Source organism: Erpetoichthys calabaricus, chromosome 3, assembly GCF_900747795.2.
Source record: "Erpetoichthys calabaricus chromosome 3, fErpCal1.3, whole genome shotgun sequence".
Lineage (NCBI taxonomy): Eukaryota > Metazoa > Chordata > Cladistia > Polypteriformes > Polypteridae > Erpetoichthys > Erpetoichthys calabaricus.
The window spans coordinates 193,385,684-193,412,822 of NC_041396.2; the positions used below are offsets into that span (position 1 = coordinate 193,385,684).

At 35.9% G+C, this 27,139-nt stretch overlaps 1 protein-coding gene and 1 pseudogene across 2 annotated transcripts in view; both read right to left on the reverse strand.

Moving 5' to 3' along the window:
- Positions 1–27,139, reverse strand: part of ascc3 (activating signal cointegrator 1 complex subunit 3) — an 854,735-nt gene that overhangs the window by 176,030 nt on the left and 651,566 nt on the right. For both annotated transcript variants that reach the window (XM_051925342.1, XM_051925343.1), the window contains exons 21-22: positions 16,139–16,364; positions 15,661–15,815 (exon numbers count right to left, since the gene is read on the reverse strand). In XM_051925342.1, coding sequence (XP_051781302.1) covers positions 15,661–15,815; positions 16,139–16,364 — 381 coding nt within the window. The remainder of the gene's footprint in view (positions 1–15,660; positions 15,816–16,138; positions 16,365–27,139) is intronic.
- LOC114649742 (uncharacterized) lies at positions 7,789–7,943 on the reverse strand (annotated as a pseudogene).

The following is a 27,139-nucleotide window of genomic DNA, read 5'->3' on the forward strand; positions in this document are numbered from 1 at the left end:
ATTGAGGGGTTGAGATATTTATACAAGTAGCGTAGGATCCCAATCCAGGTGAAGTAATTCTGTAATAAACCAGGGAGACATCCCCTTTAGGTTTAGCCTTTGCATGGAGAGGTTTTGCTTAGTGATCCGGGCTGAAATAGGCACCTGGCTTTTGTCAGGAAATACAGAGTTTTAGCCCTTGCAGTGGGGGAAACTGAGAGCAAGGCTGGTCTCAGACATTGTTAAGGTATTCAGAGATCAAGTGTTAGATATAGTGAGAGCATTTAAGAATAATCTAAGAGTAAGAGCATCTAAGAGTAGGAGGTTAGTAACATAATGAAGAGATTGCCATTCAGGTTTAGCCCTTGCAGGGGCAAAAACTGAGAACAAGATTGGTCTCTACAGCATGCAGCCTTCCCTAGATAGGAATTCCAGAGGTAGGAATTGAAGGGTGTACATTTGAAATAAGGTTAGTAAGTTCAGGGAAAATATTTAGGCATTTCTATGATTAACTTGTCCACCAATAAAAGAGAACCTTAGGAGGCTAAAGTACCATTCTTGGACATTTTTTATGATAAAACAGAAAATCTGTGCTTTGATATCCTTTACTAAAGGAGGTAAATTTAAAGCTGGCATTTTTAATCAAGTATACACTAGTAGTGTAGTAATTACATGGCAATCTTGCTAGCCTTTGTATATGCTTGACAATGTCACCTTAGGGCTCATTTATACTTCATGCTCAGAACGCGTACGCGCCCGAATCATGGCTGCCACGCATTTCCAGCGTTCATTTGATGCGTCCTCTGAGCAGGTCCTCAGAAATTAACGCGACGCGTGCGCGAGTTGCAGTACCAGCAAAAAGTCTTAGGGCACAGTGTGCTAAAAGTTGGAATGTGACGTCAGAGTCTCTGGTTACTAGCTACATGTGACACAAAGCCGCTTTGCGGATCGTACAAGATCGGTGTGCGTGCTTCGATGTTTGATGGATGGTTCGAAGTGGTGAAGCAAAATGCAGACATACAGATGCATTCGTGGTGCTTTTATATTCAAGCGTTGCATATTCCCGATCGTAATGACACGATACATTTTAAAAGTCTCACATACCGCCTTCTGTGCCGTCTTTTTTTCTAGGGCTTCCTCTGGTACTGACAGCAGTGGCAAACAGCAATAGATCGCCACACAGAACACATTAAATGTATGATATTCCAACTCTCTGCACCTTTAGAATCCTTAGATTTATACTTGATATCACTTTCATGATGAAATGCATTGAAGTATGTATGTTACATTTTACAGATAAATCGGTAATTTCATTTAAATAATGAATACTGTTAATAATTACACACTTAGGGGTGTCACAGTGGCAGAGCGTTAGCGCGGCTGTCTTGCAGGGAGTCACATCGCTGATATTCCCTGCCTGGAGTTTACATGTTTTCCTGCTGGGTTTCCACAGTGTACTTCGGTTTTCTTCCAAAGATATGCAGATTTGGTTACACTAAAATGACGCTAGCGTGTATGTGTGTGCTTGTATTCACCTTGCGATGAGCTGATGCCTCGTCCAGGGATTGTTTCAGCCTTGTGCCCAATGCTTGCTGAAATGGACAAATCCCTGGACTGATTGATTTAATCATTAAACATCCTTCTCAGAGATATTGCGGTAAGGTGTCATCGGAATTTAATGAGTGTTCCAGGCAATTCACAACACAGCGAAGCCAAACCTGCACTCCCCATGATAATATCTCGCACAGCCACCTGGAGGATTCCTTGAGATTTACGTAAAGTACGCACGCAAGTATAAACAGTACAATGCTTGCGTAGCAGGAGCGTCCGCTGCAGCATGCGTAGCGTCGCGTGAAGTATAAATCTGGCCTTAGGCTCCACAAAGAGTACTGTTAATACTCATAAAATTTAGCTGTGCAGAAAGCCATCTTAACATTCATACTACCTTCTATTGTATGAGAAATAACATGAGATAATATAGATGACACATAATGTAACAATTTCAGAATAATGGATAGTCAAAAAAAATGTGCTTTGTTGTATTGCAACAGTATATATGCATGCATACTTTCAAAAGAAATTTTACTAGTAATAAAAAGATTTAATATAAGACAAACAACTAGTGATTATGTGGTTCATTAAAGGCACTATATAAAATATTGAGATACCAAGATATAAACATGCATTAATGATGGCACATAGAGGATTCATGCATCATGTTTGACAAATGAGCATCTTGTCTAACTGCACAGTGCCTTTTTCTCTGATGATAATGTCTTTTTCTGAATTTATGACTTTTTGTAAAATAATTTAAAGATGTAAAATGTTTGAAAAAATCTCTAAAACGTGTGGGGAATTTTGACTGAGGGCATTTACTTTCCTGCTGCATTGCTAGTTTTTGAAAAATTATAGGATTTGACTAATTTTCTTTCCACAATGCCACATACATATAAGACTGCAAGCAAAGCAGAAAAACATTTTTGCTTGCAATATTCTGTACAAGAATTAACCATACTAATGAAAGGAAGATGAAAATACTTCAAAATATAATTTATTTCAGTTCAGGACTTCTTACAGATCATGGGCTGAAAGTTCTGCAAACATCAATTAAAGTAAATAAACAATGAATTGGCATAACAAGCAAAAAAAAGTTGTTAAATTATTTACTCCATTTTGTAATGTCCTGTACCTAAACAGAATATTTTTAAGTGAAACAAACAAAAACTTTAAATATAAAAATATATATATTTATGATTTATAAACACTACCTAGTAAGCCTAATATTTTATTAGTGTGTAAAGACAGCGTTACACTGTAAGAACAGCAGAATCTTTATACATTTTCTACATTTTCGCTTGTTCTTATTAGAAATGGTTAATGATACTTGGAAAAAATGATTTAAAAATCATACAGAGTAAGTTAATGTCCAGTGGACATTAAGGTAGACTACTGCATCCAAAAAGCTAGATGATAAATCAATAAACCTGTTTTCCATAACCTTCTAGCCTAAGATCATTACTTATATCCATAGGAGATGATTGAGAAAGGAACAGAATCCCATCATACAATGTTTGATCTGGGATAATAAAATCTGACACAATGGTCCATGCCCTTTATTTTTTCTTCTTTGGGGAAAAGGGGGCAAAAGGTTTCTTCCATATCAGTTTCATTTTAAAGCAGAACTCAAACAAGTACAGGATCTGAAAAACATCTTCAGGAGGAAACTGTTTTAATTCCTGCTGCAAAACCTATTCTTAGCATTGTATATCCACTGACAAGAGTTCAGTATTACTGTGCAATTGAGATATTTTAAATTGTTCACAAAAATGAAGTTTGAAATACGCCACTAATAATTAACGTCTCTCATTTTAGTGTTGCACTTCATTTACGTACTAGAAATAGGCTACAGTTTGAAGTTGTGAGGTAAATATTACTTAACATTTTAGTAAAATTTCAATACAACAGCTTATAAAACACAAATATGTATATATTTAAAACAATCTGAAAAGAATGAAACTGTGTAACAAAAAATTTTAGCATCCTTAAATATTACTGGACGAGTAGGCCTAGTATGAGACTGCATGATTTGAATAACAGGAAATCAGACACAAAATGAGTGCCTCTGCAAGTGACATGATTTAAAACACTGTTATGCTCAGAGTCATCAACAGAAAGCTTTTCATAAGATTTGCAGTGAAAAGACATTAAACAGATACAGGTGGGTCACAACACCCAACCTCTGAATGCACCAGTTATATAAAAATGTGAGTTAGTATAACAAAGTCAAAATTGCTGGTCTTTGAGAGGATATGTAATCAATATGGATGATATCAGCAAAGCTGGTTGTAGTGAAACTCATGGCTATTGGAAAGCATTGCTGCTTGTTTTATCAACCAAAGTATCTTCGAACAGTACTGACAATGTCAACATAAAAGAGGTTCTGTTCTAGGCCAATAAATATTTCAGGATGAACGTTTTCAGTTTTTAACTTCAGCTTTCCTGTAGATTTCAGTTTTTTATTTTTAACAAATTTGCATGCCTTTTTGAAAACAGGTTTCACTTTGTCATTTTGAGATTGTGTGTAGATTGATGGGCAAAAATGGAAAATGTATCCATTTAAAATTTAATTCAAAACACAAAGTGTGCAGAAACTGAAAGGGTCTGAATACTTTCTGAATCCACTATACAGTATACATCAAATATGTAATGGAAAAGCGGACACTCAGTCCTCTACTTTAACTGTAAAAACTTCAGAATCACACATATTTTGCTAATGAATAAATTACCTTTTATTATTAACTTTAATATATTCAAAACAATTATGCTAAAAATGTAAAAGAAGCTGAATAAATTAATCCAGGTAGTTGAAAATTCTACTGGTTTTCACACAGGATTTTTAGAAAACTAATTTTTGATCAATCTCATTTGGTGTACATTGGCTCAATATGAAGAAATTCATTTTTTAAATGCTATTTCTAAATTGTTAACCTTAAAGGCTTACTTATACCTTAATCATGTTTATTAATTTCTAAAAGTGTTTGGTCCAAAACTGGAAATTGCAAAATGATTCCAGTGATAGCCAGTTCCTAACCCTGAATTGTTATGAATTAAAATGCCCTTATAGTGGTCTAATATGTTTATAACAATTTATAAATCATCTGATTTAAATTCACCCAAAACAGTTTGTAATTTCTCTTAAAACGATATAACATACTGTACTCTAAAAAGAGTAAAACTACTCCAGTAAGCTAACCACTTGGTTGGATGTTCTTACATTTTTTTGCTATTTTGAAAAACCTAAAAATAAAAAATACCTGCTTCCGTACAACCACTTAATGTTATTTTAAATACAAAATTATTTAAGTCATTTGAAAAGTGCAGTTTAGCAAAGTATGAAATAAGCACAAAAAATGGTTACAAAGAAGAGAAGATCAGTATAGAACTGACAACAATTATAGGTGTGGTAAAACATAAGTCATGTGGTGAGCAAAATGAGACTGAGCTTATTGTGAATTAACAAAAACAAATTTATAAATAAAAAAAATAAAAAACAAACATGAAAAAACCTCCTTATCCTGTAACCTTTTGAACTGTATAAATAAGTAACTCAATTAGAACTCAGTAAAATATAATGTAAATGGTACGAACATGCCTGTTCAAAGTAATGTAATTAAAAATAAATCTACTCATGTTGAGACCTGTCAGTGATTCCTACTTTTTTAGTTTGTGTGCCTAAAATATATTCCTAAGATATAATATTTTTCAGGAAGATACAGTATAATGGCAGTATGTGCACAACAGAGGAGTCTATTCGGCCAAAGCCAAAAACAAATTTCAGATGCAGAATCCGGTTGAGGCTGTCAGATTGAATATTGCTATTTGAATATAATATGAATTTATTTATAACGGTCTTATTTGAAAGCTGACATTTGATTATACACAATACCTGCATTAATTTTGGCATTGATTTTCTCCAGACACACTATGCAAAGCTGCCGTACTTCATAGATCTGTTTTTGTATCTTAAGCCCATGATTAGCCTTTTCTTAAGTTTGAATGGTTCTTGTTTTCTTCATTAGTAAAACTTTTAGCCAGACCACTCCACAACATAGTTTTTTGTCTCACTGCCCTATACTACAAGAATATTTGGATGAGTTTTCTAAACGTTCTCTGGTGATCTAAAAATATAATTTTGCATCTGAGTCTGTTCCATTTACTCTTAAACCTGATATCAAAGGCTTTTGTTTAATGCTAAGACCTTTGCATTACAGCAAATGGAAAATAAATGTTATAATTCTGATTTTCCTTTTATTAGAATGCTTTAAAATCCTTTTTAGGACAGCAAGTCATAAAAGCAGCCATGAAAAGAAGCTTAAACCCTCACGAGTCACACACACTGGCACTGCACTTTGTACACCACTATTTATACTTTTTTACTCTGTGTATCTGCAAAACATGAATCCCTTATAACAATGTCGCATGGTTCCCGTTTTGTGGCTCTTAGCCTGGGTACTGCACTACAAAGATATTGTAACATGTCTTGCTGTTACAAGGATGATGTGAGGAATAAGCAAAAAGCACCTCTGTAGGAAGAGCTGAGTGCCAGTGGTGAGGTATAGTATATACAGTCTGAGTGTTTTAAGACTTATGCACCTATCTGTTGTGGACGCTGACCTGGACACAAACAGGCAGACACCGATGGTTCACCCAACACACGTTCATTATACATTATTTACACAAGTGAAACACACACAACCCCAAAACTCCCCCAAAGTCCAGGCCTCACAATGCCTTGTCTTTCTCAGGTCCGCCTCCACTCCTCTCCTCCAAGACTTTGTCTCTCGTCATCCCAACTCCAGCCATCGAATGGAGGGAGGCGGCCCCTTTTATACACACCCGAACGTGCTCCAGGTGCCCCCTGATTAGCTTCCGCTGGCACTCCCAAGTGTGGTGGAAGTACTGGCTACACACCCGGAAGCACTCCGGGTGTCCCTGGTCTTCTTCCTCCCAGCACTTCCAGGTGTGGCAGAAGTGCTGAGGGCCAGGGCTCCTCAGGCATTGGGGTGCCTCCTGGCGATGACCACGGGCCCCTATGGGGTTGAGCTTCTAAGCTCTGTTCCCATGGTGCCCAAAGTCACCAGGGCAGTCGCCCCCTCGTGGTCTGGAGGAGGCGTAATCCCTCCTCGGTCCTTCTGAGCATCCCGGCTGGGTGCCACCCCCAGCCGCTTGCCACACTGTCAAAGCTAGACTGAATGCTTCCCTTTTACAGGGTGCAACTGTTCTGAATTTTGATAGCTCTTATATTTAAATAACTCTTGAATTTTTATTTATTTATTTTTTTACTGTTGGTGTTTGTTCTTGCTATGGCATCTGTTGCAGCAATTACCACAATAATAAAGTATAACAAAGCACATACATGTAACACCTAGTATCATTAATCCAAGTCTGAATATATTCAAATATTTACTTATTTTTAACTTGACTATTCAAAATGTATTTTTTGGCTAATATGACAGTCATGATACATGTGTATGTTATCATCTGAGTAAGTGAGAGAAAGAGAGTGGTTAGGATATCTACAATTATCAATAGTCAGACTTGTTTAATGCAGGGAGGAATCACAGGGACTACAGAATAACCTGCCAGCATCAGAAAAGAGGCAGGTACATACCTTAGATGAGGCACCTGTCCATTAGCTTTTTTGAGTATTCAGAAGCAATGGGAAAAGAGCAGGAACTAGGCTTTGAGTGAGCTGCACTTCAAAGCAGGGTACACTTAATAGTACTTTAACCAGGAATAGAAATGTCCACAATTAATTAAGGCCTTTTCTTACTGTACATTATAGACTAAGATGGACAACCAAAAACAATGTATGCAAATGAAAAGCAAGCTCCATTACTAAGCACTTAACAAAACAGGTATAAAAATAACATTTATGGTAAAAGAGGCATGTGTTTGATCATGTAGTAGCATTGTTAGCACTTGTAACAGTAGTACTATACCATAATAAACACATATTTATTAAAATACATAATTTCATTTTATTTAAAAGAAAACACAAATCATTTAACCTAATGTACCCCTTATTAATCAACTATAATATACATGATTATGATAATTCACTTTATTTGCCATATACAATTTTTTTGCATTAGGAATTTGTAATTTCTTGCATATCCCAACTTACTCTCCAGAGAAACTGGGAGAGGGTGAGAGAAGTTTAGGGTCAGAGCGCAGGGTCAGATATTTGAACAGCATCCCTGAAGATACTGCAGTAACCTTCCAGTTACCAGCACATACTCTTTAGCCAGAAAGCCACCACTCTGCCTAAAAGAAGTAATCTGGACTGAGTGGAGCAAGCCCCAGCAGACTCAGCCAGTCCTTTCAAAAATCTGTTTGATATGGAATGAGATATTAAACTGATAAGAACAGACACTACACTTGATCTTAGGCCAGGAGGATGAATTAGTTAAATTAAATTTTACTTTGAATTAACCAAAGTAAAGGTGAAACAGATTCACATTCTCAATGTCCAGAGCTGCAGTGTTTGATGATAGCCAAAGATCCCAGTAATCTAAAGCAATGGTGCAATGTTAAAAGCACTGCCATGACAGCAGTTAGCTTGTTGTCACAGTTGTCTTTGGAACATTTCACAGTTAAAGTACATCTCCACCTGGAGAAACAATCGTATTCCACTACATCCAGTGGAGGTGATTTGTGCAAGTAACATTTCAACATTAAAAAGCCTGCTTATGACACAAGCTACAGCTGCAAACTGTTCAATGGTAAAGGACATTTATACGTACTGTATGTATCCCTGAAAAGGGGGACACACCCTTGGCAACTTTCAGGCTCGTCTTGGTTACAAGTTGACAATGCCTTTACTAAGTAAATCACATTGGAAGAATGAATCTTCAATTAAAAACAAAGTGAACATCAGTAATATCAGTAACAGTAACAGTTTTCAGAAAGGATCGCTTAATTGTAAATCATATCATGAGAGACTGGTGCTAAAGTATAATTAAAGTTTATTTAATTGGTTAGTATTGAAAGCATTTTTACAGCTGTTAAACAACATATTCCTGCTCAGGTATACAAATACACTCAAAATGGAATGAAACTAGGATAAAAGGACTGCCAAATAAAAAAGGAGGTAAAAAAAAAGATTTAGGCAAATAACAGGTGGTGCAGTGGGATTCATAGCCACCACACAGCTAACTGCTCAGGCTTTTTAAGAAATAGGTAGATGTGATGACACCGGAAAACTTGTGCCTGAAAAATGAATGTTTCAAAAATGGATTGTTTAATAAAACTACACCAATCTACTGTATAACTACATTGGTTTTGAATAATCATATTTAGCAGATGTAAAAATTTCTTTTGTACAACATATGGAGGCCAGTACGACATCTGGTAGAGACTGACCTTAAGTATAATTAAGATTATGCGAATATCAGCCAAAGCAAGCATATAATGTGTAAATACAATGTTTAATTATTTTCACTATATTTTTGGCAAAAAAAGGTTTAAAATTGACCAATTTATTTTGTCACTTGAATTTGTTCCACAAGTCTTAAGGTGAATTCCATTTAATTCTTTAATCCTTCCAAGAAGACATTGTGTACTGTGTGGATTCTTATTACTTGAACCTTAACTATAAATATCGGGCTGAGATGCATTCTATGAGAACTTTGCATGAGTCTTTATGCTTTTCCAATATTTGCATGGATTTTTTTAATATCAAGATGCAAGCTGCTAATTGACTAAACTAAATTGTTTCAGTGTGGATGTGTGCTTTTGATTTAGCATCTTGTCCAGTCCTGGCTCCTGTATTTGGCTCCAACCCTTGGCAACTTGTGAATGGGAATTGTAAGAGGATGGGACAGTGAGGAGGTGAGTAGAGGGGGCTGAGAAAAAAGTGGGGCAAGTCCACAGGGATACTCAGCTGCAGTCACTAAACTGTGAGATGGGCAGAAAAAATAGCTTTCTTTTAAGAAGTAATTCCAAATGAAAGGAGCCAGTGTAAATCATTCTCATCTGCAGGGAATTGTGTGCTAATACTTAGGAACACAATTTCACCTTCTACTCCATGCAAAAAAGCAGGAACAATAATTAAAGAACAAAGCAAATGTGATTCTGCAAAAAAATAAATGCTACTTATTCTTATAAAGCTCACTTTCAGTTATCAGTTTATATAATGTACACAGAAATATAGGTTCCTTAAGCTCCAAAGCAAATTCTAATAGTACTAGTCAATACACATGAATTGAGACAACAGCTATTTAAAAAATTAAGCCAATGAAACTTGAAAGTGGAAAAGTCTGTTTATCTTTATGAGTGTCTGTTGATTAGTAAATGAACTGTTTAAACAAACTGCAACCATGTTACAAATTTAATTTTGCCTTGGTTTGTGTAATACATGTAGTTTGCAAATGGAACTCTAAACATCATCTTACTTTCTGCCATATTTCAGATATTAATATTTCTCCATTTTTTTTTCAGAAAAAGAGAGTTTCAAAATAGAGAATAAAAATGAAAAGAATAAAATAAGAAAAACCATTACAAAAACAATAGGTACCTAGCACAGAATATTTCTGACAACTCAATGCATGAAGTAGAGATGATGGTTTGTTTTGGGGAAAATATAACTGCTTGCAGTAAAATTATATATATTTATTAAAAGGCATTAGTAAAAAATACTGTTCATGAACAAAGACCACATAGTCTTTACAATGTTTACAATACAATCACATGAAATTGATCTTCAGATTAGAGTTGGAAAGTACTACTTACGTAAGCTTTTGGCCTAAATTTGCCTTATAAATTAATATTATAGCTTCTGGCAAAAGGGAAAAAAGAAATTCAGGTATTTTTCCCCCTCCAAGGCTAGGACAGATATCGTGAATTCCTATGTTTTAAGAGATGTTTGTGCAAAGTAATTGAATGGACTATTGTAATTTGAACAAAGACTGCCAAACCTTGCTGAATCAATGTCAATTTCAGTCCAGTACAGTAATATGTGATCATGCACACTAGGGGAATTGTCTCACTCTGCTTTATAACTTTCAGTAGGAGTGGTATTAGCAGGATTGAAAAACCTATTTAATGTTCCCTTGATACCATATAATTTAACACGATAGGGTTACACTTAAAAAAACAGGGACAAATACAGAGATACACGTACAATAAATCATACATATTTCTTTACAACATCTGCATTAAATATTTAATTTTTTAAAGTTACTGATTTAAAGGTTAAGTATGTTATTCAGGTTCTTTATATTACTTGACAAGTCAAATATTCTGGCATACATTCTTATTCTATCTATTGAATTTCATTCTTTGTCCTTGGGTAATGTCTCGGCACTAATTAAAGCACTAAACACATGTTTAAAGTCTTTTGAATTTGATCAGATAAACTAAAAAACACAAAGTCTAAAATCAATAATTTGGCTATAAACAGCATTACTGGATCAGTCTTCAGTTATATACTGCCATTTGTAATTAGAAAAATCAAAATGCACTTTACAGCTCAAACAAGATTAAAATGAACACCAAAACTGAATAGCTTAATAAAAATAAGAGAGCAAATAAAAATATTAATAAATAAGCAACTAATTAAAAATACATCCCTGAGAGATAAGAGAAGGAGCTTCAAAATACACCTGGCAATGACTCAAATATACTGAGTTTATTCTCTTTACTTGTACTTTATCTCATCTAAAAAAAGTCCTTAAAACAAGTGAAAAAGTGGTAAGATTGGCAATGCTCATTAAGAATAAAAGCAATATAAATACAGTCTGTACCTTTGCAACAAAACAAGTAACTATCTGAAATTAGATGAATAATTAGCATTGGGAGACTCAGCTTTGTGACCAGGAAATATCCTAACAATCCCAGAGAAATCTGTTAGAAATGTGGTAAAAACTGTATTTATATAAATTTGATAGACTCAAACACTGGTCTTCTGTGAGTTCAGAAAATGGACTGATAGACTGATTCATACATTACATCTATTGAAATTTCTGTCTTGGCAGAAACCGCAAATAAATGTTTATTTTACAGAAGTTACATTAACAACCATTCTTTCCAGTAACAAAACACAACAGAAACAGTAATTTCCTAAGGCTGCAAAGATGCACAATTTTGCATTAACTTGTTTTTGGATGCTGGGATAAGTGAACAATTACACTCTTATCCAGCTGTGCTTTACCTGAAATAATTTAGAAACAAATGCAGATGTCAGAACACTGCTTTTTAAAATACAGAAAGATACACGCTAAATGGGTGTGAGTTGACTGTAGCATATTAAAGAGGTAACAAGAACAAGAATTTGAACTATTCATGCCGCAATATACTATACTTATGCTAGTGTTTACTTTCTATTAATATTTTTTAAAATTATACATTTTAAATTAGAGAAAAGCCAAGCAAAATGACACCTTTTATTGGCTAACTAAAAAGATTACAATATGCAAGCTGTCGAAGGCAAGATGTAATCATTTTAAATTAGAAAGCTTTTTTTAGATCTATATACATTTAAAGCAAATTAGCTAATAAGCTATTTAAAAGTGATATACAATTCGATAAAAACACTGAAAAATTTCACTGTAAATATCAGTAACTGAAGTCTATTGATTGAAAAGTGTGAATGAACCTCTAAAGGTTTTTAAGCCCATTCCTAATGAGCCATGATTGCCATCTATTGTTTTGGACAGTGGTTACTCAAATGTTTGATCCAGAAGCCAATTCCTGTATTTTGTTTAATATACTTGGTTTAATCTTACTGTCTATTTCTGTTCTTTGTAAAAACCACATATATGTTGCATCTTACAAAAAGATCTACATTTTCAGATAGTTTTACAGGTCTCTCCAGTGCTGTAACTGCCATTCTGTCAGTTGCTTCCACCCACTCAAACACAATAAACTCCTCTGTGTTCTTGAAAGTCCTTAAAGAATTTTAAAAATTGGTACAAAAGGTAGTAAAAAAAAAGGTGGTAGGATTCCTTTATTTCTTGAGCCTCAGTTCAGCAGTCTAAGGAATCCCAATGAATTTTGCTTTGACAGGAAGCTGAGAAACTTCCTGTATTACTTTTAATTATGAACATGACAAAATCACTTAATTTAACAACTTCAACTATGTCTTACCTGGGCTAAGTGTAAATTAATGAAATTCTAAAATATGTGTAAATGGAAAAGCTCATAAAGAGTAAAGCGAAGCTGTCAGAAGACCATGTGGTTGTAGCTGAGTATGAGAGAAGGTATTGACTATTTTCTACATGTTGTTTCTGTGATATAAGTGAGAATGTAACAAGGCATATCTATAAAGTGAAACTTGCCAAAGTTCTGGCTTATCTAGCCAGAACATTGTTTATTCTTTTAAAACTAAAAATGTAACAATGTATGTTGCTTGGAATTTACTGTAATTTAGGCATACTATGATAATAACATGAGTTAAATACTATTGTTTGTTTTTAGGTGCTGGCATGACTGCAGAATGTTTGTTGTGTCTATTATCTTTACATGAGCCATTTTACCCCCTAGAATTTGCTTGTGTTAATCAAATACCGTATATATTCGCGTTTAAGTTCTCCCGTGGATAAGTCAGTCATATAAGTCGAATGCGGAAAACTCACGCTGTTGGTCCAGGAGACTATGATATGATAATGTCCACCCGAGAGAGTAACCACGGAGCACACTGCCTTTACCTCTATGTATTGTGCCTACGTGACCACATGATAATACCCAAATTATTCCGAAGTGACAATTGCACTGTTTTTTGTATCTCACACCCTCATACACCTTTATTGTAAGAGCTTCTCTTATCTATGATGGAACATTCGATCAGAAGAAAATATGAAGCTGGTTTTAAATTAAAAGTCGTTGAAGCGGTGATAGAAATTGGCAACTGCGCTGCTGCAACAAAATTTGATGTGTCTGAGAAACTAGTGTTAGATTGGATGAAGCAAGATGTATATAAAAAAAAAAAAAATTAAGTGTCATATTTATAAGCCGGGGTCTGATTTTATGATCGATTTTTCTGGTTTCAAGACCTGAGTTATATGCGAGTAAAAAACATAACAGATAACACAAATTTATTATATCAGCATACAATATATCTCACACTATGAAGAAAATCTAAGTAGCATAATTTATGCTTTATATACAGGTATATGGATAATACAGTACATGCATCGTAATTGGGTTGACCAAATGAGTGTAAAAGGAGTCTTTGACAATTTCACTAACTATGATCCTTAATTATTTCAACTGTTGATTACAAATAACAGGCATTACTGAAACATATGCAGCCCATAAGTCTCATCAGAATAAAAATTCCCTCAAACTTAATTTGTAATTCTACAATTCAAGCTTCCTTCTTTATAACTTTGTTGGCTGTGGCTTTGAGAAGTGCTAACATACTGTAGCACTATATATATATATATATATATATATATATATATATATATATATATATATATATATATATATATATAGAGAGAGAGAGAGAGAGAGAGAGAGAGAACTCATTTTCTACAGGTTGTAGTGAAATATTACATAATTATTGCTAACTGATAAACACAAGGCTGCATACAGCATATGCCTTAATTCTGGCATTCATTTGCATTGGCTTCTATCAGAATTGCAATGTTGAATACAGATAAAAGCACAACACATTAGAAGTTCTAAATGGAGAATCAGAATTCCCCATTTAGTTCTTAGATCAGAACTAAAAGAGATAAATGATGGTTATGATTAGGAATTAGATCCAGGAATTAGGCAGTTAAACAGGTTTAATAAGTTAAACAGATCTTAATAAGTGGCTAGTAAAAAAGTACAATTGATAAAATTGAGGTCTAGATTACTAAACTGATAGACATTTCATCTCATTTAGGCAAATACAGATAATTCAAGTTCATACATCAACTTTCCTTACTCAGTTAACTACTTTAGAAGTGCAAGTACACAGAACCTGTCAGTGTAGAAATATGTGGAAAGAACAAATCAGTCCTAAAAATTTACAAAAGCAAAACGTAGATATACCAATTGAACCAATAGCATGTCTTTGGTCTGTGAGTGGAAAGTCACCAGAGGAAACCCATCAGAACACATTGGAAACACCAAACACCTCACAGTAACTGAGCCCAAGCATTGAGTCTGGGTCCAAGGAAACTGAACCAGCAGCTTTCACTGCTGCAGTTATGTACTGGATGCAGATGCTAATAATATCCTATAAATATGTACATACTTCTCTATAGTGTGTCTTATAATAGGCTTCAAAATGTAAAAAATAGGTTACCACCCATTTTAAAATATATAAATAATACAAGTCTTTTCAAACAAAATTTTAGCATTAAGAGAGCTACTAATGATATAATATTGTTGTTTGTAGGGAAATGTTCCATAACCTACTAGCACCATTATATAATGTATCACTGCAATATTTATTAATGTGTTTTAACTACGTGAACAGAAACTGACACTTAAAGAAATAGAAAAGTACGAGGAAAAACTGTAAAGTAACATAACTTACATAGTGTGGAAATTTCTATCCACACGGCAGATTTTGAAACACTGGGGGGCTTTATGCTATCACAGTTCTCCTTTTAGTCCTTTTGTCTTCTGTTGTTTGAAATTAGGGAGCTGCACAGTTAGGCATTATTCCTTGAGAGCTGCCTTTGTGCTTTGAAGTGAAGGGGTGTCACCAGAAGCTTAAGCCTTATGATACTCAGCCTGTAATAGCATTCAGACTTTCTATTGATAAGTGCCACATGGAGAGTGAGAGTGTGTGCATGCGTGTGTACGTGTATGCGTGTGTGTATGTGTAGTGTATTTATGTGAGAAAGTCGGATAAAAAAAGAGAGGTAAGAACAGGTCAATCTGACTTGACCATCTGCCTCTCTGCTGAAGATGTTTCTCTAGCCTACTTTAGTCAAATGTTGACTATACTACAATGAGATATGCAATCAGACTTAGACCACTAGAAAAAAGTCCAATATATTTGTGCTAACACAGGTGACTTTACATTACACTTAACAGATGGCCCATACATTCAGAGCAGGTTGATTTGCCATAGATTCATTACTAATTTAAGAAGCCATAAAAAACTTTAGTATTTTTGAAATTTTATGATTTATTGGGTGTCCTTAACTGAAAAAAAATAACAATGTTGATCTCTACCTGATCATTCCACTTGAAATCTGAGGTAATTGTGAGCCTGACTCTAAGAACAGTGCGTGTGATAGGCTGGATGCTGGCTTCCATAAGTATTGCAGGGAATTGATGGACACACTGCTTGACCTTCAACCCAATGTTCACATGATGCAGCATGTGACCTAGAAAATGAAAAGCATATTATCTTAGACACCATAACAAACACAGGCTTCAACATGTGGTTGGCCATTAATCAGAAAGTTAAATTTGTTTAACTTGCTCCACTTATATCATGCCCACTCCAAATTGTCAAAATACACTGATTTGTCACATAAATTAAAAACTATGCATTTCAGCAGTTTACAGTATGTAAACAAATTTTAAATAAATGCAAAGAGTTGTAATTTTATTCAGAGCTTTTGCCTGCAAGTAAGAGTTTAAGACTTATGACATGGCTGCTGAAGGTTTGTATGCTTAAATACTGTGGCTCATTTTGGACACTTACCTATTTCATCTTTTCTCATATCCTTTAATTTATCTATGCTAAGGTTGCGGTCTTCCAATTTAGAGATCACAGAACCTGGCAGTACTGGAAATTGCCGAAGTGGATTTGCCCATCCCCATAATCGTTTGTCTATAACCTTACAAAGGTTAAGCAGGCGATAAGTCATTGTAGGCCATCGTTTTCGAAGAGCAATCTCAAAAAGGGCTCGAACAATTCGAGCAGCATTCTGTATTAAGAAAAATGAAAAGAAAACTTTTATTAAAGAGTTTTAACATGGCACAAAATTTTCTTAATCAACTGGGCTACAGAAAAAAAAAATGAGGTAAAAAGTATATGGTGCTTTTATAAAACAGATCTCCTTTTTCTAGGCATACAATATATACATTGGGGTTTTACAATAATCACACTTTTGTGTTCTCTTTGGCCATTTCAGGTAAGCAAAAGTACAAGAGGAGTTAGCTTCTAGGTGTTTAAATTTCACTGATAAAGTTTTAGCTTTAGTCTTTGCTCTTCCCTTTGGTGTCAAATTCTATAGCATGCAGAGCAAAAGCAAAATGAAGAATACATTAAAAACTTTCCACTAACAAAAAGCTAAAATTTTCTGAAAGAAAAGATGAACCTAGTCATAACCACAAGACACTGGGCAGAGAAAAACCATCTACTCAATTATTTGCTAAACATGCTTAATCCAGTTTAGAGTTATAGAAAGTCCAAGCCCTGGCAGTCTCAGGCACACCACCAAAACTATCCCTGGATGGGGTATTCCATTAAATGGCATGTTGATATATGAATCCACTTTTATTAACATCAATCAATTTACTATTGTTACTGAACTTCAAAGACAGTGAAAATGAAGTTGAAATGTGATATCTCTTTCTTTGGGTGGAGAGACAACAGCATTAACCACTAGTTCCACCCCAATAGCATAATCAACAACCTGAAATTATGATGAAAAGGGATGAAACCATTAGTGCATTTAACAGTCTGCAATTATGATAAAAACTTAAGTTAATAAAAAAAAAGGAAATAAAGTCAGAGCTACTTCATGAAGAGTTGTAAAGCAACCACCACTAAAATAAAAAAAAACAAATTCCAAAGTCCAGAAGACTAACAGACAGATATAAATTTATTTATCCTAAGGGGAAACTTAGCTTATAGAAAGGCTCAAGAAAAATAGTATTACCAACAGCATCCCTGCCTTAAATACACACAAATTAGAATTAACAAAAAAAAAGAATAAACATCTGACTTGGCTTATAATAAGAAAGCATTCACAGTGAGGCATCATAAAGGTATACTGCCATAGGTATGAAGGACCCCAGTAGTATTTCGTAACACACTTCTGTTGAATAATTTGTTAGCTGAAAGTACTTTATGATAGTGTACCAGAAAGAGGATGTGCAGCATCTATATATATAAAATCCCTATGTGCGTCCAGGTGTCCGTGTGTGGGTGTCTTCTGATGAAGTGCGCATGAGCGGGGCACGGTGCGATGCGCGATATTACTGTCAGAGAAAGTTAGAGGCGTTTTACGGAAATACAAACCAGTATTACTGCGAAAGGAAATTATAGGTACACAATACAGTGACGCATATTACAGCCACATACAAGCCAGTATTACTGTCAGAGGAGATTAAAGGCATATTACCGACGCGCACGCCTGTATTACCGCCAGAGAAAATTAAAGGTATATTACGGACGTACAAGCCAGCGGACGTACAAGACGGTATCCTTCAATAAGGGCACGCACAAAAAGGCGAGCCTCAAAAGGGCGACCTCAATTGGTCGCAGCAAATAAAGGCGCGCGTAAATAAAGATCTGCACCTTTGTTGCTCTTCACATATTCCAGAGCCATTTGAACTAAATTATCTACGAACGCCTTTATTCGCCGTGCTCAACTGAGGTCGCCCTTTTGAAGCTCGCCTTTTTGTGCGCGCCCTTATTGAATAGAGCCATACAAGACAGTATTACTGTCACAGAAAATTAAAGACACACAATACACGGCGGCAGCCCACGAAGAACGGTCAGCTCAGCAAGTAAACATCAACAAAAGAAAGGCTGAAAGAAAGAAAAATATGACCAACAAAAAGAATGAGGTCAAAGTCCCTTGCCATTTAATATAGACTGTTCCTACTAATGTTTATGCACTACTGTTCTAGCGCCCGTTATTGTAACAGGCTAAATGACTAGTTATTCATAATGGCTATTATATTGACAAGATGTGGAGGGCTGCATTAGGGGGACTCCAGGTGTTCTGACAAGGACAGGTAAAGAGTCGGAAGGCACAGCATTGTCTTTACTTTTCTACTGTGGATTTTAACATATTTATTTGGATTGATTTACCGACAATCAAATCACTGTTCCATTATAATGACACGGATTATAAAGAAGAATTTCTTTACTGAATAATTTACTAATTTTGGAGGAGATGGACTGTTTGCACTTTATTTCCCCATGTTTACAATAAACTCTGCTATTCTTCTCAACTAAAAGTTTCACTTGTTTGCTCCCTTGCCCTGGTCCATCTTCAGCCATGGCTACCGATGCCCTAATACAAGAAAATGAAAGTGGCTGCAGGTCCAGGACATCACACTTGCCTGTCTTATAGGGCTCTTCTGTGCTACGAGAGTAGTCCAGCCTGTTACTAATGTTGACCACCAAGCACTTGTAGCAGTTCAGAGTACCACCTCCACATTCACATTCACTTCCTGAATACTGATTGGGCATAGAGGCTCCTTGTTGGTTTTACTGATGTTGTGAAGCAGACAATTCTCTCTGTGCCTAGAAACAAAGAACTTTGTCTAACTCCTGTACTCTCATTGTTTTTTTAAATGCACCATTGCAGAATCAATGAGAATGTCTGCAAGTGACATATCCTGCTGTTATATTTAAAATCCAAGGTATATAGGGCGAAGAGAAATGGAGACTGGACTGTTCCTTGTGGTGCCTCAGTGTTGCTTACGTCCACAACAAAGACCTTGAAAGTTACCAAACTCTGCTTTGCCGGACAGACAATCTATTATCCAGGAGAACTTATGCTCATCTAACTGCAGATCTGTGAACTTACCCCTTAACAGAGATGGATGGATAGTAGGAAAGAAGATACAACAGTGGGATAGAAATCATACAACATAATACTCATAGTGCTACTAGCTTTGTCCAGATGGGAATAAGCCTTGTTGAGAACATAGGTAATTACATCTTCCACTCCATTTTTTTTTTCCAACAGACAAACTGCAGTGGTTTCAAAAGAGAACTCATACCATCCATGACTATGACTTATGAGCCCATAGCAGTAGTACTTTCTGCAGTCTTACTGATAAACCCAACAGACAGTAGATGATACCACAAAAGTATCTGGCACAGGCCTTAAGTGTTCACAACTCTCTGCAAGATTTAAACTTCTTGTCAGGGAAAACTACAGAGGACAGATTACGATTTGTTAATAATCAGTAGATTACTCAAAGCCTTTACCACATTATCTGTGAAATATGGTGTATGTAGAACAGAATTATGGTTATGGATGAATGGATGCCTCATTCATTATTAATATCCAATTAATGATTACCACAGCAGAAATGTATAAAATGTGTCTGAGTTTGTACAAGGAAAGGCCTCCACGGTAATTGGCAAGACATTGACCACTATGTATGTGCTTGTGTACACAGGAGTTTCATTAAAGGAAAATTGGATGGTGTTAGATTAGATAAGTTAAATAAATCAACTGATTTATATCTGATGTAGATTTCAAAGGGTAGAAATCCCTCAAAAGAAACCACAGCAGAAAATAGCACAGCAAAGTTTTGGAAAGAAAAAACATGTACTGATCTCAGTGGGTTGCTGATATGATGTAGTTATTGCATAAAACTGAAATAGAGTTAAATATTTGAATTTACTTTAAGTTAATTTTCCCTAGTACTTGCATCCATCTGAGATAGACTGATGGAACAGAAAACAGAACAAGTCATTATTTTATAACACTGATGCAAGCAAGCACATAAAATAAAAGATTCATGACATGCTACATTTTGGTTGGACATGCAAATGTGATGGGCTAGGGGTCAGCATACAGGTTTTTTTTTTTTTTTTAAACTGTGTGTATCAGGCTTTGTGCATATGCACATTGGCGGTATTGGGCGGATGCAGGGTGTTTGGTGTGGAGACAAGCTGGTTGTTTCATAAGTTCAGCTGTTCCACATTGGCACTCTGCGGATAACACATACTGTAATTAGCACACTGCACCTACAGAGGTATAAAGGACAGTCTGAGTAGATTAGAAAGGAAGGAATGAAAAAGAAAAGAGTTAAAGGGGAAAGAATGACAGTAAAGAAGAGGCAGAATTGTGGCTGAATGGGTGCAGTGTAGAGGAGGCAAGCAGTCAGAAATTAGCCTAAGTAGGAGTGAGCAGACGGCACTCACAGGGCAGGGTTGGTACTGCTGAACACCAAGGAAGCAGAAGGGACCAAACTCTGTGAGTGGCCTACTGTTGAAGGCTGAGGGATGGCAGCAGGACAAGGTGCAGAACTTGCAGGGTCTTCGTGGATGTTGAGGGATGATAGCAGGACAAGGTGCAGAACTTGCAGGGTCTTTGTGGATGTTGAGGATGTATTCTTTGCCTTTCTCCCTTGCTGAAAATACCATAGCGGGTAAGCTCGGAAGACATTGGTTTTACAGGGATGCACTGCGGCTTGTGACTGTTTTGTTTTTTTTGTTTGGATCCCAACCGTGCTTTAAAATATTTATGGAACACAGTTTTTATTGGAGTATTTATTTATTTGGAAAGACCACAGAACACGTTATTATTGTTTGAAATTATTGCTTGGAACAATTTGCGTAAAAATAAAAACACAAAACATTATTTGCACCTACTCATGCTGTGTGTGTGTATGTCCTCATTGCCCAAGCCATCTCGGTTTCATGACAATCAATGTTAGCTATAATACTGTACCCGACAGTCAGACAAAAGAAACATTAATCAGATATGCTTTAACTGAATTTCTTTATTGTATTTTTTATTTATTTATTAATTTTTATTGTAATCATTCCATACAAATAGATCAATTTATAACCAAACAAAATTGAAGACAAATCAAACCCCACCCCTGAGAAGGAGAGCTTAGACCAAGGAGAATTGCTTAGGGCTTTTTAATAAGGCAACAATAAATAAAAGAAAGGGAGAAATAAATATATTGGTAAATAAGAGATGGAGAAGGGAATTAAATGCGGTAATAGTTATTTCTCTTATTCTAAAATACTATTGATTAGATCCTGCCAGGTTCTGAAAAAAATTTGTACAGATCCTCTAACTGAGAATTTGATTTTTTCCAATTTCAAATAATATAAAACATCGCTTTCCCACTGACTTATCACAGGAGAGTTAGGATTCTTCCAATTTAACAGAATAAGTCTGCGTGCCAAAAGTGTAGTGAATGCAATCACCGTTTGCTTGTCCTTCTCCACTTCAAGTTCGTCTGGAAGAACACCGAACACAGCTGTTAATGGGTTAGGAGGAATTGTGATACCAAGGCTGTCTGAAAGGCACTTAAAAATTTTGATCCAAAATGATGTTAGTTTGGTGCAGGCCCAAAACATGTGACCCAGTGAAGCAGGAGCCTGGTTGCAGCGTTCGCAGGTTGGATCTTGCCCTGGAAACATTTTGGACAGTTTTAAGCGAGACAGATGGGCTCTATATATAATTTTTACTTAAATAATTCTATGCTTTGCGCATATGGAGCTCGAGTGAATTCTCTGCTTTGCTACCTTCCACTCCTTTTCTGATATATTGATTAAGAGATCTTCTTCCCAATGTCCTCTTGGATCTTTGAAAGGTAGGGACTTTAATAGGATTTTATATAATGCAGAAATGGTGTTTAATTCCTCGAAATTGAGCAGTATTTTTTCCAGCATTGTGGAGGGTGCGACGTGGGGGAAATCGGGCAATTTCTGTTTTAACAAAATTTCTAATTTGAAGATAGTGTAAGAAATGTGTAGCTGGGAGGTTGAATTTTGAACGTAATTGTTCAAAAGATGCAAATATGTTGTCTATATAAAGATCTGTGAGCATTTTAATCCCAAAACTTTTCCAGGTATTAAAAACTGGATATGTTTGCGAGGGTTGAAAGAGGTGGTTCTCTTGCAGAGGTGCCACAGATAAAAGATTTTCCATCTTAAAATGCTTTCTAAGTTGGTTCCATTTCTGAGTGAGTAAAGCACAATTGGGTTATTAGTATATTTGCGATAACTTGCATTTATTGGAGAGCACAGCAGGGAGTATAAAGAAGTACTACAGGATTTTACTTCTATTGCGGACCAAGCCTGTGTATGTTCATTTATTTGTGTCCAGGTTTTTATGGCTTGTATGTTTGCTGCCCAGTAATAAAACTGAAAATTAGGTAAAGCCATGCCACCTTCTGCCTGAGGTCTTTGTAGGGTCGCTCTTCGGATACGTGGGTGTTTTGAGTTCCAAATGAATGAGGTTATTGTTGAATCTAACTGTTTAAAAAATGATTTATTGATATATGTTGGAATGTTTTGAAATAAAAAAAGAAGTTTAGGAAGGATATTCATCTTAACAACGTTAATACTTCCGGCTAGAGTGAGATGAAGGGTTGACCATCTAGGCAAGTCTTGCTTAATTTTTTCCATACAGACGGCAAAATTTTGTTGATAAAGAGCTTTATGTTTACTTGTGACATTTACCCCTAGGTATTTAAACTGATCTGCTATTGTAAAAGGTAGGGTGTCCAATCTAATATTATATGCTTGTGAAGTCACTGGAAAGAGTATACTTTTATTCAGATTAATTTTAAGACCAGATATCTTTTGAAATTCTGTAAGTGCTGTTAAAACTTTCAGGGACAGTGTTTTCTGGGTCTGATATATATAAGACCATATCATCTGCATATAGAGAAATTTTCTGTTCCAGTCCTTCTCTGACAATCCCCTTTATCTGATAAGAATTTCGTCAGTGAACCGCCAGTGGTTCAATGGCGATTGCAAACAGCAGTGGCGACAAGGGACATCCTTGTCTGGTACCGCGTTCTAGCTTAAAGTAGTCTGAGCAAATGTTATTAATACAAACTGAGGCTTCTGGATTGGTATACAGTAGTTTGATCCTTTCACAAATATTCGGGCCAAACCCAAATTTCTCCAATGCAGTGAAAAGATAGTTCCATTCAATCATATCAAATGCTTTTTCTGCGTCTAATGATAGTAATATCTCTGGGGTGTTTGATTTTGCTGGTGAATATATAACATTAAACAAGCGTCAGAGATTGGAAGATAGATGTCAGCCTTTAATAAATCCAGTTTGATCCTGATCGAGGGCAGCACTTCCTCCATCCTTCTAGCTAGAATTTTTGAGAGTATCTTAACATCATTATTCAGGAGTGAAATTGGTCTGTATGATGCACATTGTAACAAGTCCTTATTTTGTTTAGGAAAGACGGTGATTAATGCTTGACGAAATGTTTGAGGTAGTATTTGGTTGTCTCTAGCTTCTGTAAATGTTGCCAATAAGAGGGGAGCTAGCTGAGTGAGAATTTCTTATAAAATTCTACTGGGTAACCATCAGGGCCTGCTGATTTCCCGCTTTGAAGTGACTTTATAGCATCTAGTAATTCTGTTACCGTTAGAGGTTTATCCAGTTCCTCAGCACTTAAAGCACCTATTTGTGGTGTTTGTAATGTATCCAGAAATGCATTAGATTGTGTGTTGTCTTCTTTGAGCTCAGTAGAATATAAGGATTTATAATAATCTCTAAATGCGTGCATTACATTTTTATGGTCAATAATTTCTTCTCCATTCGTGTTGGTGATTACTGGTATTGCATTGCAAACTTTTTGTTTGTGAATTTGTTGAGCTAAAAGCTTATTAGCTTTTTCTCCGTTTTCATAGTAATGATGTCTAGACTTATAAATAAGTTGTTCAGTTTCTTCAGTTGTTAAGATGTTAAGTTCTGTATGCAGGGCCTGCCTTTTCCTGTGGAGAGCTTCACTTGGACGCCTGGCTTGTTCTTCATCTATTCTAGTAATTTCGCTTCATAGCTCTGACACTTTCTTGGTGTCTAATTTATTTCTGTGGGAAAGAAATGAAATAATCTGTCCTCTTAAGAAGGCCTTTAGAGTTTCCCAGAGTGTTCCTACTGAAACCTCTGTTGGCGTGTTTGTCTCTAGGAAGAAGCTGATTTGTTTGGATATAAATTCTGTGCAGTTCTCGTCTGCCAATAGAAGAGGGTTAAGGCGCCATCTGCAAGGTGAGTGTGAGGGGCTTAATGATTTTAGCTCCAAGACTAGAGGGGCATGGTCGGAGATAACAAAATTGTGTCGTATTTGCATGATTTAATTGTAGGCAGGAAATTATTATCTATAAAAAAAATAATCAATTCTTGAGTAGCTATAATGCACTGGTGAGTAGAACGAATATGTTCTTGAGTTTGGGTTAAGAAACCTCCAGGGGTCTGATAAGTTGTAATCATTTAAAAACTGTGTAATTGTCTTTGCAGTATTAGATGTCGTCCCCCCTGTCACAGGAGTCCTATCTAAGAGTGGATTTAAAACACAATTAAAGTCCCCAGCCATTATAATTTTATGAGTGTTCACATTGGGAATGGATGCAAATAGATTTTGCATGAATTCCTTATCATCGACATTGGGTGCATAAACATTTATCAAAATCATTTTACTGTTATATAAGTTGCCCATGACCATCACATATCTCCCTTCAGGGTCCGATACTACATCTGATGCTACAAATGGAACTGTTCTGTGTATGAGAATTCCCACCCCTCTAGTTTTCTTCATAAAGCTAGAATGGAACATTTGGCCAGTCCAGTCTTTTTGTAGTCTGAACTGATCCTTGCTTAGTAAGTGGGTCTCCTGTAAAAATACTATTTTAGCATTTAAGCCTGTTAGGTGAGAGCATACTTTCTTTCTCTTTAATTTGTGATTCAGGCCTTTAACATTCCAGCTCACAAAGTTAACTGTCCCATCATGGAGACATTGATTCTGAGTTTTTAATGTCATTTTATAGTCTTAACTGGTAATTAGGCAGTTTTAATCTTAGTTTCAAGATTCCCCATGAGTTACTGCATTTTAGCCTATTGTTGCAATGATACTTATAGTTATAGGGATTAGAAGAATAGATTAGATATAGCTTGCTCTCCTTCTCTCCCCCCTTTATCCCCCCACCCTCCCATTTTGCCTCCCCACATGAGGCTTGATCCCACTTCGCGATGTCCCAGTCCTCTGACATACAAAGAGACAGAGAACGTCCAAAACAAAACAAACCCCATCCCGCAGCGGCATTAGAGAATTAAAACAAAGAGATATCTATTGCAGCTGAATTCTAAATACAGTGGAACCTCGGTTCACGACCATAATTCGCTCCAAACCTCTGGTCGTAAACCGATTTGGTCGTGAACCGAAGCAATTTCCCCCATAGGATTGTATGTAAATACAATTAATCCGTTCCAGACCGTACGAACTGTATGTAAATATATTTTTTTTAAAGATTTTTAAGCAAAAATATAGTTAATTACACCATAGAATGCACAGTGTAATAGTAAACTAATGTAAAAACATTGAATAACACTGACACAAACACCCAGGCTCCCTGTTCAGCTGCACGCGCAGGCTCTCTCTCTCTCAGCAGCACGTGAGCCAACCCCGTTCTCTCTGTAACATTGCAGCAGTTTGCGCTACAGCTTTACAATCCGATTGCTGTATAAACACTTTTTAAATGAGTTTTAAGCACAGGGGGGAAAAAAAGGAACATTTGAACAAATCCGAACTTTATTTAAAAGCCAAACCAAGTTCACGTGAATAGCATTACAACCTGATAGCTGCAAACACACTTTTTAAATGAGTTTTAAGCACAGGGAAAAAAGGAACATTTGAACAAATCCGAACTTTATTTAAAAGCCAACCAAGAAAGTATCATTACAGGAGTTCAAGCTAACAGCATTACAACCCGATCGCTGTAAACACACTTTTTAAATGAGTTTTAAGCATAGGGAAAAAATGAACATTTGAAAAAAGAGAAAAGTAACATTGCAACACTTCTCATAATTAAGTCTCAATAATTCTCACCACTCTTCACTTGCTTAGAAGCCATGGTTAACTGCAAAAGCACACGAAATACTGTAGAGCACAAAGAGTTCACAGGTAAAGCACACACGTCTGACTGAGAAAAATGAACAGGGAGAGGCTGAACACGTGCTTAAATACAGTAATCGGCGCGTACGAACCGGAAGGGAAATGAAATAGAGCAGAAAGGCTTCACAGCGAAAGCACGGACGCACGGAGAACAATGCAACACGTGCGGAAATCATCGGCGCGCACAAACCGAAAGGGAAACTGGCTTATTCGTATACAGAGTGTGTGGTCGTGAACCGAGGCAAAAGTTTGGCGAACTTTTTGGTGTTAAAGCGAGTTGTACATGTACCGAGACGTTCGTGAACCGAGGTTCCACTGTACTGTCTGCCGAAAATATAATCATTAACAGTCTTTAAGCTTAAAATAATCTTCAGCAATTTTAAGATATTAAGACAAAAAAAAAAGAATGAACCCTGGGAATGATTTTAAAAAGTAGTCTAGGATAAACATGGTAATTCCTAGTGTAATAGTATAATGTAATAGTAATGTAATAGTAGAAATAGCAATGAACCCAGAGTATGATGTTAAACAGTCTACTTTAAGGTAGTAAAAAAAAAAAACCAAATCCTACTTTAATTACTTGCACACTTACGTCTATAACTCTAAGACATAAACATATAATGTCAAGATAAAGAAAAGGATGTATAACAGTATCTTTAAAAGTGGATCCGAAAGCAGATGATAGGTCCTTCCCATGCCTTGATAGAATACGGCTCCTTATTAACTTTCAAAAGAGTGTCGGAAACAGCTTCTTTAATTCCTTTTCAGCTTCTTCCTTGCTTGAAAAAATATAATATTGATCTTGAACTTCCACTTTCAGTATGGCGGGATACAAGAGGCTGTATTT